Below are 14,915 nucleotides of genomic sequence, written 5' to 3' on the forward strand. Positions count from 1 at the left end.
AGTATATGAGATTTGAGGAACTGGATCATTGTAGTCTCATACAGGAAATACAATTCCAAGTTAGTTATGATGAATGGTTTCTTCAGGAACAAGGTAAAAATGGTATCCTGGTTACCTACAGAGTATTCCTTTAATTTGCTTTAAATGCGGCATTCTGATCACTCCCTGGGGATTTGGCGATCTCAAAGCTTAAAGGGTTAAGTCATGAGGGCAAGCTGCATAAACTTGGTTTGTATTCGAGTTTCAAAAGGTTGAGGAGTGATCTAATTGAGGTCTTTAAAATAACGGGATTTGACAAGGTAGATACAGAAAAGCTGTTTCCTCTGGTGGCAAATTCCATAACAAGGGGAAATAAACTTAAAATGAGAGTTGGGTATCTAGAAGTGAAATTAAAAGCACTTTTGTACATAAGGGGTCCAGGACAAGCACGTCTGCAGAAAGTGTAAGCAGCTAGAGGAATTCCGGATCAGGATTATTGATCTGGAAGCCGAACTGCAGGCACTGAGCAACATCAGGGAGGGGGAGAGATACCTGGATACTTTGTACCATAAGATGATCGCACCCCTTAGAATAGGGTTGTCTGTTTTGGTCAGCGGTGAAGAACAGGAGGGTGTGACCAGAGTGAGGCAGGTAAAAGGGTCGAGCAAACAATAGTTGAGGAGCCTCAGCCTTTCCAATTGTCAAACAGGTTTGAAGTGCTTGCAACATGTGTGGACAGAAGTGAGGTCTGCAGGGTGGATGGGCAGGCTGGCCATGGCACCATGGTACAGGAAGCCATTCAAGCAGGGAGAGCAAAAAAGGAAAGTAGTGTTAGTAGGGGACAGCATAGTGAGGGGGGTTGACACTGTTCTCTGCAGCAAAGAGCAAGAGTCCAGAAGGCTGTGTTGCCTGCCCAGTGCCAGGGTTCAGGACATCTGCTCAGGGCTGGAGAGGAACTTAGTGAGAGGGGGAGAATCCAGTCATCGTAGTCCAAGTAGGTACCAATGACATAGAGGTTCTGCATAGTCAGTATGAGGAGCTAGGCACCAAATTAAGAATCAGAACCGCAAAGGTAATAATCTCTGGATTATTACCTGAGCCACGTGCAAATTGGCATAGGGCAAATAAGATTAGAGAAATTAACACGCGTCTCAAAGACTGGTGTGGTAGAAGTGGGTTACAGTTCATTGATCACTGGCATCAGTACTGGAGAAATTGGGGGCTGTCCCGCTTGGATGGTCTTCACCTGAACCGTGCACGGACAAGTGTTCTAGCGAGCCACATAACTAGGGAAGTAAAGAGGGTTTTAAACTAAGTAGTGGGGGCAAAGAATCAAATTTGGGAAGATGTGGTAAATCAAAGAGCAACGAAAAGGCAAGCGAGAAAGGTATTAATATGGGAAATGATAGATTTGTACTCTCTGTCCCTTCCTGTCACAGTCTAAGAGTAAATCAACAGATAAGGCTAGAGGTTACAAAAATAATAAAATTACAAAATGCACACAGCATTCGAAACAAAACAGATGAACTGAGAGCGCAAATAGAAATAAATAAGTACGATCTGATAGCCATTACAGAGACATGGCTGAAGGGTGACATAGATTGGGACCTGAATATTGAAGGGTACATAACATTTAGAAAGTCCAAGAAAAAGTGGAGGGGTGGCTCTGTTAATTAGTGCAATAGAGAGAGATGACCTAAGCTCAGGAAACCAGGATGTAGAAACAGTTTGGATAGAGATGAGAAATGATAAAGGCAAGAAGTCATTTGTGGGAGTGGTGTACAGATCACCTAACAGTAACCACACGGTAGGACGGGGTATAAAGGAAGAAATAATGGGAACTTGTCAGAAAGGTACAGTGATAATCATGGGGGATGTTAAATCTACATATAGACTGGAAGAAATCAGATGGGGAAAGACAGCCTAGCTGAGGCATTCATACAACGTTTTCGGTATAATTTCTCGGAACAGCACGTTCTGGAGCCAGAGAGCAGGCTATACTAGACCTAGTATTATGCAATGAGATAGGATTAATTAATGACCTCATAGTAAAGGCACCCCTAGGCAGCAGCGATCATAATATGATTGAATTTTACATTCACTTTGAGGAAGAGAAGAGTGGGTCTAAGACTAGTATTTTAAACTTAAATAAGGGCAATTATGGAGGGCGTGAAAGCAGAGCTAGCTAAAGTGAACTGGCAAAGTACGTTAAGGGAGAGGTCAATAGAGATGCACTGGCAGACATTTAAGGGGATATTTCAGAATACACAGATTAAATACATTCCAACGAGAAAGAAAAATTCCAAGGGGAGGACCAACTATCCGTGGTTAACTAAAAAAGTTAAAGACAGTATCAAAATTAAAGAAAAAGCATATAATTGCGCAAAGATAGATGGAAGATCAGAAGATTGGACAGAATATAAAAAAATAGCAAAGAATGACCAAAAGATTAATAAGGTGGGAAAAATTAAAAAGTACGAGAGAAAGCTAGTTAGAAGTATAAAAACAGATAGTAAGAGTTTCTATAGATATTTAAAACAGAAAAGTTAAAGTGACCATTGGTTCTGTAGAAAGTGAGTCTGGGGAATTAATGAGGGAAAATAAGGAGATGGCAAATGAATTGTACAGGTATTTTGCATCGGTCTTCACTATAGAGGATACAAGTAACATCCCAGAAATAGCTGTAAATCAGGAAATGGAAGGGAGGAACTCAAGAAAATTACAATCACCAGGGAAGTGGTACCGAGCAAATTGTTGGATCTGCAGGCTGATAAATGCCTGGGTCCTGATGGACTTCATCCTAGGGTCTTAAAAGAAGTGACTAGTGAGATAGTTGTTGCGTTGGTTTTAATTTTCCAAATTCCCTAGATTCGAGGAAGGTTCCATTAGACTGGAAAATAATGAATGTAACTAACTCCTTTATTCAAAAAGGGAGGGACACAGAAAGGACAGTGAGCATAACATCTGACATAGGGAAAATATGTTAGAAGCTATTTTTAAAGACGTTATATCAGAGCATTTAGAAAAATTCAAGGTGATCAAGCAGAGTCAACATGGATTTGTAAAAGGGAAATCATGTTTAACCAAGTCATTGGAGTTCTTTGAAGTGGTAACATGTGCTGTGGCTAAAGGGGAACCAGTGGATATACTGTACTTAGATTTCCAGAAAGCATTTGATAAGATGCCACATCAAAGGTTATTGCAGAACATAAAAGCTCATGGTGTAGGGGTAACATATTGGCATGGATAGAAGATTAGCTATCTAACAGGAAACAGAGTAGGCATAAATGGATCATTTTCTGGTTGGCAAGATGTAACAAGTGGTGTGCAACAGGGATCAGTGCAGGGCCCTCAACTTTTTACAAGTCATATCAATGACTTGTGTGAAGGGACCGAAGGTATGGTTGCTAAATTTGCTGATGACATAAAGATATGTAGGAAATTTTGGCATTCAAGATGGCTCCTGGGCTGGAAGCTCCCTTGCTGTTCAACTCTATCCATGGCCATCTGCTCCCATCCCTAACGTTTTCTCCCCCAATCTGCCCTCTTAAACTGTTTAAATTCCCCTGGCTCTTTAAATCAGTTCATTTTAGCCCTATCTAAAGGCTAACAGTTAGTTTAGTGTATGTTACCCACTGCCCTCCCCCAGCCACACCTGCTCTTTGTTTTCTCAATGAAATTGATCCAGATGAAACTGACGAGCACAGCTGCCGATACTTCAATCTCCGATCCTGCTGTCTTCACAGTCCAGAGTGTCTGCAGCCACGGCATGCGGTAAGTCCATTGAGGTGAAGAAGGAGCTGCGGGACCCGAGAGAAGTCCTGAGAAAAGGTGCCCCGAACACCCAAAACATCCACGAACGGCCCCCCCGGCCGCAACTTCAAAGCGCCCGCGGGAGATGGCTCGGAGAGCATCTGCAGCGCACTGTCGGCAATGCTGCATGCCTTTATTTAAACCACTGCAAAAAAAAACCCTGAGCAAATGTAATCACCTCTAAGTCTGCCAAATGATGCTTCACCTCCCGAAGGACGTGGATGAGCTTTCCGGACGTCGATGGTGGGCACTGAGGAAATGGCTTATTACCTGCACCAGATTCCACCCCCCCTCCCCCCCACTTTACCCCCCTTCCACCCCCCCCCACCCCCGTCCCCTTCCCTGCTCCACCCCCTCACAACCCCGTCCCAGCCCGCCCCCCCCTCGCACCATCTTCACCCCGCACCCCCTTCCCCTGCACCCCCCCCCCACACCCCTCCCCCTTGCATCCCCTCCTCCCACCGGCACCATCCTACACCTGTGTAGGGGCCCCAACAACCCCACTGCCTTGTGGGCGTCTCGGGAGAGACCAAGGCTAAGGGAGTAAACCCTAACAGAAAATCCGGAGCGGAACCCCGTAGGCGGTCATGTGTCACCTTTGGCATGTTTCCGGCAGTTCCTGAAGCCATACTGGTGCCAAACGTCGTGTCCTGCACTCCTTTGGACCCCACCAGAAAGGCCGAGAGGGGGGTTTTGACGACTGGGCAACTCTCAACCTCCATAAATTTGCCCAGGCATGCGCCATGGAGAGGCCACTCCATAGTTGCCTCACAGCGACTGAAACAACACGGAAGGCAGCAGTTACGGGTTATAAGTCCAGATAAATTGGCGTAGAAACTGGGCGCCACGGGTTGCCTTTGTCGGTGGGAGAGGTCATTGCACCTCACTGGACAGCTACCGCCCGCCTCAAACCGGGCAGCCCCCGGTCAATAAGGTTCTGTCCCGCCACAGTCTGCCTGCTTCAATGGGTGCTTGGAGCTCAGGGTCATTGCCCGAAAGGTGGACTGATACACCGCACCAAACAACATGAAAAAAGGAAAGAAGGTACCAGCCCTTCGCTTTGCAAGCTGGAACGTCAGAACTATGTGTCCTGGCCTGTCGGAAGACCTTACACAAATCAACGATTCTCGGAAGACTGCCATCATTAACAACGAGCTCAGAAGATTCAATGTGGACATTGCAGCACTTCAGGAGACTCGCCTCCCCGCGAGTGGCTCTCTAGCAGAGCAAGACGACACCTTCTTCTGGCAGGGCAGGGATCCTGAAAAACCAAGACAGCATGGAGTGGGCTTCGCCATCAGAAACTCCTTGCTCAGCATGATAGAGCCTCCCTCAAATGGCTCGGAACGCATACTGTCCATCCGACTGCTCACCACCTCTGGTCCAGTACACCTACTCAGCATCTATGCTCCAACACTCTGCTCCGCACCTGAAGCTAAAGACCAGTTCTATGAACAACTCCATATCATTAGCAGCATCCCCAACACCGAACACCTATTCCTGCTGGGGGACTTTAATGCCAGGGTTGGGGCCGACCATGACTCATGGCCCTCCTGCCTTGGGCGCTATGGCGTTGGAAGGATGAATGAGAACGGGCAGAGACTGCTTGAGTTGTGTACCTATCATAACCTCTGCATCACCAACTCGTTCTTTCACACTAAACCCTGTCACCAGGTTTCATGGAGGCACCCAAGATCACGTCGTTGGCACCAGCTAGACCTCATTGTCACAAGGCGAGCCGCCTTAAACAGTGTTCAAATCACACGCAGCTTCCACAGTGCGGACTGCGACACCGACCACTCCCTGGTGTGCAGCAAGGTTAGACTCAGACCAAAGAAGTTGCATCATTCCAAGCAGAAGGGCCACCCGCGCATCAACACGAGCAGAATTTCTCACCCACAGCTGTTACAAAAATTTCTAAATTCACTTGTAACAGCCCTTCAAAACACTCCCACAGGGGATGCTGAGACCAAGTGGGCCCACATCAGAGACGCCATCTATGAGTCAGCTTTGACCACCTACGGCAAAAGTGCGAAGAGAAATGCAGACTGGTTTCAATCTCATAATGAAGAGCTGGAACCTGTCATAGCCGCTAAGCGCATTGCACTGTTGAACTACAAGAAAGCCCCCAGCGATTTAACATCCGCAGCACTTAAAGCAGCCAGAAGTACTGCACAAAGAACAGCTAGGCGTTGCGCAAACGACTACTGGCAACACCTATGCAGTCATATTCAGCTGGCCTCAGACACCGGAAACATCAGAGGAATGTATGATGGCATGAAGAGAGCTCTTGGGCCAACCATCAAGAAGACCACCCCCCTCAAATCTAAATCGGGGGATATAATCACTGACCAACGCAAACAGATGGACCGCTGGGTTGAGCACTACCTAGAACTGTACTCCAGGGAGAATGCTGTCACTGAGACTGCCCTCAATGCAGCCCAGCCTCTACCAGTCATGGATGAGCTGGACATACAGCCAACCAAATCGGAACTCAGTGATGCCATTGATTCCCTAGCCAGCGGAAAAGCCCCTGGGAAGGACAGCATTACCCCTGAAATAATCAAGAGTGCCAAGCCTGCTATACTCTCAGCACTACATGAACTGCTATGCCTGTGCTGGGACGAGGGAGCAGTACCCCAGGACATGCGCGATGCCAACATCATCACCCTCTATAAAAACAAAGGTGACCGCGGTGACTGCAACAACTACCGTGGAATCTCCCTGCTCAGCATAGTGGGGAAAGTCTTTGCTCGAGTCGCTCTGAACAGGCTCCAGAAGCTGGCCGAGCGCGTCTACCCTGAGGCACAGTGTGGCTTTCGTGCAGAGAGATCGACTATTGACATGCTGTTCTCCCTTCGTCAGATACAGGAGAAATGCCGTGAACAACAGATGCCCCTCTACATTGCTTTCATTGATCTCATCAAAGCCTTTGACCTCGTCAGCAGACGTGGTCTCTTCAGACTACTAGAAAAGATCGGATGTCCACCAAAGCTACTAAGTATCATCACCTCATTCCATGACAATATGAAAGGCACAATTCAACATGGTGGCTCCTCATCAGAGCCCTTTCCTATCCTGAGTGGTGTGAAACAGGGCTGTGTTCTCGCACCCACACTTTTTGGGATTTTCTTCTCCCTGCTGCTTTCACATGCGTTCAAATCCTCTGAAGAAGGAATTTTCCTCCACACAAGATCAGGGGGCAGGTTGTTCAACCTTGCCCGTCTAAGAGCGAAGTCCAAAGTACGGAAAGTCCTCATCAGAGAACTCCTCTTTGCTGACGATGCTGCTTTAACATCTCACACTGAAGAATGCCTGCAGAGTCTCATCGACAGGTTTGCATCTGCCTGCAATGAATTTGGCCTAACCATCAGCCTCAAGAAAACGAACATCATGGGGCAGGATGTCAGAAATGCTCCATCCATCAATATTGGCGACCACGCTCTGGAAGTGGTTCAAGAGTTCACCTACCTAGGCTCAACTATCACCAGTAACCTGTCTCTAGATGCAGAAATCAACAAGCGCATGGGTAAGGCTTCCACTGCTATGTCCAGACTGGCCAAGAGAGTGTGGGAAAATGGCGCACTGACACGGAACACAAAAGTCCGAGTGTATCAGGCCTGTGTCCTCAGTACCTTGCTCTACGGCAGCGAGGCCTGGACAACGTATGCCAGCCAAGAGCGACGTCTCAATTCATTCCATCTTCGCTGCCTTCGGAGAATACTTGGCATCAGGTGGCAGGACTATATCTCCAACACAGAAGTCCTTGAAGCGGCCAACACCCCCAGCTTATACACACTACTGAGTCAGCGGCGCTTGAGATGGCTTGGCCATGTGAGCCGCATGGAAGATGGCAGGATCCCCAAAGACACATTGTACAGCGAGCTCGCCACTGGTATCAGACCCACCGGCCGTCCATGTCTCCGTTATAAAGACGTCTGCAAACGCGACATGAAATCGTGTGACATTGATCACAAGTCGTGGGAGTCAGTTGCCAGCATTCGCCAGAGCTGGCGGGCAGCCATAAAGACAGGGCTAAATTGTGGCGAGTCGAAGAGACTTAGTAGTTGGCAGGAAAAAAGACAGAGGCGCAAGGGGAGAGCCAACTGTGCAACAGCCCCAACAAACAAATTTCTCTGCAGCACCTGTGGAAGAGCCTGTCACTCCAGAATTGGCCTTTATAGCCATTCCAGGCGCTGCTTCACAAACCACTGACCACCTCCAGGCGCGTATCCATTGTCTCTCGAGATAAGGAGGCCCAAAGATGTAGGAAAATAACTTGAAGATGACATAAGGGGGCTACAAAGGGATATAGATAGGCTAAGTGAGTGGGAAAAGATCTGGAAAATGGAATATGTGGGAAAATGTGAAATTATCCATCTTAAGAATAAAAAGGCAGCATATTATCTAAATGGTAAGAGATTGCTGAGATACAGAGGGATCTGGGTGTCCTACTGCATGAATCGCAAAAGGTTAGTATGCAGGTTCAGCAAGTAATTAGGAAAGCTAATAGAATGTTATCATTTATTGCAAGGGGAATGGAATACAAAAGTAGGGAGGTTATGCTTCAGTTATACAGGGAATTGGTGAGACCACATCTGGAGTACTGTGTACAATATTGGTCTCCTTATTTAAGGATGTAAATGTGTTGAAAGCAGTTCAGAGAAGGTTTACCAGACTAATACCTGAAATGGGCGAGTTGTCTAGAGGAAAGGTTGGACAGGCTAGGCTTGTATCTGCTGGAGTTTAGAAGGTGACTTGATTGAAACATATAAGATCCTGAGGGGTCATGACAGGGTGGATGTCGAAAGGGTGTTTCCTCGTGGGAGAATCTAGAAGCAGGAGTCACCCAGTTAAGACAGAGATGGGGAGAAATTTTTTCTCTTAGAGGATCGTGAGTCTTTGGGACTCACTTCCTCAAAAGGCAGTGGAAGCAGAGTCTTTAAGTATCGTTAAGGCAAAGGTGGATAGATTCTTGCTAAGCAAGGGGGGTGAAAGGTTATCGGAGATAGCTGAGAATGTGGAGTTGAGGTTATAATCAGATCAGCCATGATCTTGTTGAATGGCAGAGCAGCCTATTCCTGCTCCTAATGCTCCATGTTCGCATGCAAGTCTGGAACTCTCTTCCCTTAAGTGGCTATGAATGCTGGGTGACTTAAAATTGTCTGAAGGGGTAAGAAGAAATAACGAGAGAGTTAGAAAGGCAATTCAGTAGAATGTACAATAGGATGAGAAATAGATAAACAAGCTGCTAGGGGCAAGGTTAGGGAGTGATTAAAACCAGGATGCGGCCCAGACTGCACAATCAACAAGTCGTGGAAGGTCTAGCTAATGTGATAAAGACAAAACTGATTAATCAGAGAGCTACATGATAAACGACTCATTGTATAACTATATACATTTCTTGTCACGTAATATGAACTGGCAACTTTGAATGTGAAGGCAGAGTGCTAGCTCGGACTGCCCGAGAAAGTCTCTCCCTGCGTACGCTTAAATAAACGATCGAAACCTGTTCCTGAATCTCATGTGGTGATTGAGTTGTCCCGCAACATGTCAAAGCTGAAGTTGATAGATTTTTGTTTGGTAAAGGCATCAAGGAATATGGAGCAAAGATGGGAAAATAGAGTTGATGTACAGATGAGCCATGATCTAACTGAGTAGAGAACAGGCTTGAGAGATTGAATGGGCTACTCCTGTTTTTCTGCACCTCCACTCCAAAGGAGGGAATGAAAATTTAGGAGAGTTGTCTTAAGGACCTTGCACACATTAAATTACAGACTTACTTGAGAAGATGTGAAGTAAAAAAGAATGATTGGTATAGTGGGAAGTTGGTTTCTAAAGTCGTATTGACACGTATTGTTGATGGCGTACGAATTCTACTGAACATCTTGGTCAAACTGTACTAAACTTTCGACACAGATACAGTGTGCTGAAGTAGCATAAAATATCTTGTTTTTCAGTAATCACGTTGCTCACCTTACAAACTTCACTCCTAAATATAAGTAGATTGGTGGATTGTTTAGGTCTGAAAGAGGAGTGCAATTTATTTTTTGTCACAGATCTAATAATTTCTAGGTTTCCAAATGAATAGTCAAAAACCAGGCCTTTTGATTTAAAAAAAAATTCCAATACTGACTTGCTTTTGTAAGTAGATCCAATTATTATTGCACGGCTGCTTTAAAAAGAGTTAAATAGCATATAGACACTATTCATACTTTATACAAGCCTAAAATAGCAGTCCTTTGAGTTTAATGCTACAGAAGGTTAAGATAAAACACATTCAAATGTCAAGCACATTTTAACAGTTTTAATACAGTAATAGTATTTCTAGTGAGCTTGTGCTTACCTAATAAAAACTTCCATAATGGATTTACAGACCTCCACTCTGACACTTTCTTTTTGGAACATATCCAGGAAAGGTAGGAACTTCTCCTGAGAACAGAGTACATGAAAAAAAAAATCAAGTGGCTTGTGCAGTTTGTAATGTCTCCCAAGTGCTGGCTTTTAAGTGCCTTTGTTTAGGTCTTAATTGAAAAATTCACGGCCCTTTTGTGAGTGGCAAAAAATGTAGGATTTTTTGAAAGTCACATTAGTTTAGTACCATATGACTTTTTTTGATTTTCATTTTACTGATCATTTTGCAGCACTTAAGAGATTATTCGTACAAAGGTGGAGGTTATAATTAAAATATGCAGGGTGCAAAATAATCATTCTAGTTCATCAAACCAAAATATTATGAACAAGGTGATGAATCCAGAAAACTTCTAAAAGTGCTTCTCAAACTGGTGTCTACAGGAGAATTTCCAGCGGGTCCATAATATAATTGAATAGTAGACGTGTGATTGATGGCTGGAGGCAAGCCTGGCGTGAACTGGGAGGCTGGAGCAAAGTGTGGCTGCCACATGTGCAGCACAGAGTTGGCTGGGTGTCTCACTTTGGGAGGACAGCGCGCATGGAGAAGTGCTGAAAGCCTCAGGAAGACTGCCAGGTAGACCTGCGGTTACCAAGGTTGGTGGGTGAGTGCAGTTACCAAGGTGGGTGCCAGATGAGTTTACCTTTGTTCGTGAGAGGGGAGTTCTTTTAAAAATGTCAGTACCACGTAAATCAAAGAAAGGGTGGCAAAATACAAGTTTACCCAGGTATTATGAGTAATATGATAGTATTGTAATTTAGATGGGGTGGTCCGTGATTACTAATCCATTTGAAAAGGGATCCTTCAACCAAAAAAAGGTTGGAGAACCACTTTTCCAACATACACCCTTTAGCTGCAGGTACAGAGTAAAACAGTTCATTGGCAGCAGACGGAGTTGGCCAAGACTTATAGGGAAAAAGTGTGATAAAGTCCATATCTTTAGTGTGCTACAAAGCTATGTAGTTAATGTATAAGTGTATGCAAACACCGAGAATTTGGGTTCAATAGGTATGACAGGAGATTAGAAGAGACATTTTCTGGTTGTAAAAAAAGAGGTCTGTTTGGGATAGAAATGCAATACTGTATCAATGTGCCTCCTGGCTTGCTGTAGTCATGTGACCTCTACCATGAGGCACTCTGACTGCAGGCAGACATTACAGTCAGTTTCATTAAAGACAGAGCACACACCAGACTGGTGTCCTGTGAGTTTGTAATATGGCATCAGAAGTGGAGCGGAGATGGAGTGAAGAAGCCACAGGAATGGTCACAACTGCTAAAAGTTGCTAAAAGCCACAGGAAGCCACAGAAAAGGAACAAAGAAACTGCTGAAAGCACAGAGTAAGAGAATGGCTACAAATTATTCTCTGCCTGTGCCGGTCGAAATGAAAGGTGATATGAAATAGAACAAGCAGTTCTTCCACTTGCGATGGCAAAATTACAAAATATTTAATTAACAAACCAGAGCAGCTGCTAGTAGCTACACATTTATCACTGTTGGGGAGAAACTGTTACGAAGTGTATTCCACCCTAAATCTCTCTGAAGAATCAAAAAACAGACAGCAGAAATTTTGAAAGCTTTGAAGGCATGCTTTGAATTTTAAGTGAACATAACCTATGAACGGTATATGTTCAATATTAGGGCCCAAGGTGAAAAAAAAGTCCATTGATCATTATGTGACTGCATCAACACAGCTCGCAGAATCCTGTGAAAATGCGCAACTAAAAGATGATCTAATTACAGACAGGATTGTATTAGGCATAAGAGATCCCGCAGAGAGCACACATCTACTAAGAGAGAGGAGAAACTAACTCTCAGGAAAGCGATTGACATGTGCAGAACTGCTGACGTTGTAAATCAGCAGCTAGGCCATATTCATGGCAGAACAGACCAGGCCTTGCATTATGCTGACAGGCATTCCAGGTCGAAAGGGCAGGAAGATTACAGACAAAGGGCAGGATGCAAATACTGCGGAGGACATCATACACAGGAGAAGGCATGTCCTGTGTGGGGAAAGCAGTATTCTCATTGCGAAGCTGAATCACTCTTCACAAGTGTTTGGCTAGAAGGAAGCACAATAAATAGGTACAGATGGCCACTGGAAAGATGTCAGCTGAAGATTCTGACGAATCACTATACGCCATACAACAGGTTGGTTCAGTCCTGTCGATAGGTGACAAATGGTTTGTGACTGTTGGAATGATGACTGCAGAAGGAGCATATCAAGTCAACATAAAGTGCCAGTGACACAAAGTGACACCGGTGCGTCATGCAACATCATAACCTTTACAGACCAGTGCAAAGTGACTCAACATGGCGATCCAAAAATGAAGCCCTCGAAAGTAAGGTTGAGGCTTTTTGATGGTAGCATACTAGTGCCAAGAGGACAAGTTACTCGGAGAGCCCAATGCAATGGCAAGAACAAAAATCTGGTATTCCTGATCATAGACAGCAAGCAAAAGCCACTCATCTCTGCCGAAGCAAGTCTGAAGCTTGGACTGGTAACCCTCGACATGCAACAGGAGATTTGCAACCCGGAAAGCTGACAGTATGCATCGACCCAAAGGATCTAAATAAAAGGTCCGAAGAGATCACACTACCCATTGTCAACCATTGAAGGAATTTTGCCACAACTTGCAAAGGCAAAAATCATCACTACTCTAGATGCGAAGGATGGTTACTAGCAAGTGAAGCTGGATGAAAGCTGCAGCTTTCTAAACACATTCTGGATGTCGTTCGGCAGGTACATACAGATGGTTACACATGCCGTTTGTCATTTCCACGGCTCCAGAGGAGTATCAACACAGACAGCGTAAGATAGTGATCTTCCTGGAGTGGAAGCTATAGTGGATGATCTGCTAGCTTATGAAGCCATTGCTGACCATGATCAAAATCTAGTACAATTGCTGGACAGAGCTCACCAGATGGACCTGATGCGATGACCAACAGATGTAAAAGCTGCTACTGCTCTCAACTTTTTGGGATCTGGGCGAAGAAGTTTTGCTGTCAGTACATGACCTACGTACTTGACTTCGGGCATCTTTAACAGCAATATTTTCTTGTTCAGTTCCAAACTATTCCCAGTCCAATGTAAAGGCCGAAGTGGCAGTGAAAATCGCCAAAGGAATCAAAGAAATCGAACAAATCTGGCGTAGGCGTATACAAGGCAATCCTCGAGTGGAGAAACACACCTACCGAAGGCATGGAAAGTAGTCCGGTACAAAGACAAATGTCACACTGCACCCAAACTACTCTTCCAATAGCAAAAAAGCTACTGCAGTCAGAAGTAGTAACAGGCATGAGTGACAAAATCAAGGTGAAACAGCAGAAAGCCAGATTTCACTGACAAAACTGCTAAACCATTGCCAGAATTGAGCATTAGAGAGCCAATCAGGGTACAAACCTTCAATGCTCTCAACAAGAGTCAGCCCAAGTGGTAACTTGGGACCTGTGTAGAACAGTTATCACTTCAATCGTATGCGGTGGAAGTGAATGACCAGATATACCATCGCAACCGCAGACACATACGCACAACTGGAGAAGCTGTTGGCAGGCGGCCAATCAGAAAGATAAGAACTCACCAATTGCACAGACCACAAAACAACCATCAGCTCCAGAGGTCCACAGCACCCCAACGGAAATGGAACAGTTACCGTGGCAACAAGTGACAAGGGAACAACACTTGCTGGAGAAGGAAAATCAACCAAATGAACAGTCAACGACACTGCGCACACACACCATTAAAAGACCAGTAGGATTTAATGACGTGTGCAATGCATGCGCAGAAACTGACATGACTAACTACTAATGCACGAGAATAGTTGTGTGTATAGTGTGTAACTAGGGCAACTCACAGTGTAAATGATAATGCATGCAAATTTTTTTTGTTTGTAAAGGGGGATGTTTGGGATAGAAATGCCTTGCCGTAGTCATGTGACCTCTACCATTCCACACACTGACTGCAGGCAGCCATTATAGTCAGTTTCATTAAAGACAGAGTACACACCAGACTGATGTCCTGTGAGCTCATAACAAGGTCTTTCTACCTTACTCCTGATCTTTGCAGAGATGAAAATGGTTACACCTGGAACATCTGGTACATTATTGTTGCATTAAAGGTCACAATTTTTTTTTTTTAAAAAAGGCAAGGGCCTCTCAGTTCGCTATGGTGCGGTTTTTCCTCTTCATCCGTTATATTTGAAGGAAAGCCATCGTCATCAGAATTTTTGCCTCTTAGGTATTCCAAAACAAGCTGACAGCTTCGCTATCTTTTGTGTGGACATCGACATATGTCTGCAGCTGATAATAGTACTGGATTAGGAAACCTGTTTAGGTAGGAGCTGAGCACCATTTTGGAGTTTTGCCTAGAGAATAGTAGTGGCGGCATTCGACATTTTATGCCTTTGGAGTTTTGGTCAGTGGGAGTTTCATCTCCTCGCCTGTTCTTTGTACATATTGGACTTACCCTACATGCAAGTTCACAGTCGACATAACTGCAACAGAACATTCACCACGGACAACTAGCAGGCGGCCTTGAAAGAAAGGTTTAACTTTGTTGCATCCACTGTATAATGTATAGTTCATATTGACTTTGATTTGACCGTTAATTTTTTTTTTTAATTCATTCATGGGATATGGGCATACCTGGCTATGCCAGCATTTATTGCCCATCCCTAATTGCCCTTGAGAAGGTGGTGGTGAGCTGCCTTCTTG

At 44.9% G+C, this 14,915-nt stretch overlaps 1 protein-coding gene across 1 annotated transcript in view; it reads right to left on the reverse strand.

Annotated features, from left to right (window-relative positions):
* The window catches only part of vps35l (VPS35 endosomal protein sorting factor like), a 135,054-nt gene that overhangs the window by 58,040 nt on the left and 62,099 nt on the right, over positions 1-14,915 (reverse strand). Inside the window, exon 21 of the mRNA XM_068056171.1 lies at positions 10,139-10,224. Coding sequence (XP_067912272.1) covers positions 10,139-10,224 — 86 coding nt within the window. The remainder of the gene's footprint in view (positions 1-10,138; positions 10,225-14,915) is intronic.

The sequence above is a fragment of the Heterodontus francisci genome, chromosome 24 (assembly GCF_036365525.1).
Source record: "Heterodontus francisci isolate sHetFra1 chromosome 24, sHetFra1.hap1, whole genome shotgun sequence".
NCBI classification, from domain to species: Eukaryota; Metazoa; Chordata; class Chondrichthyes; order Heterodontiformes; family Heterodontidae; genus Heterodontus; species Heterodontus francisci.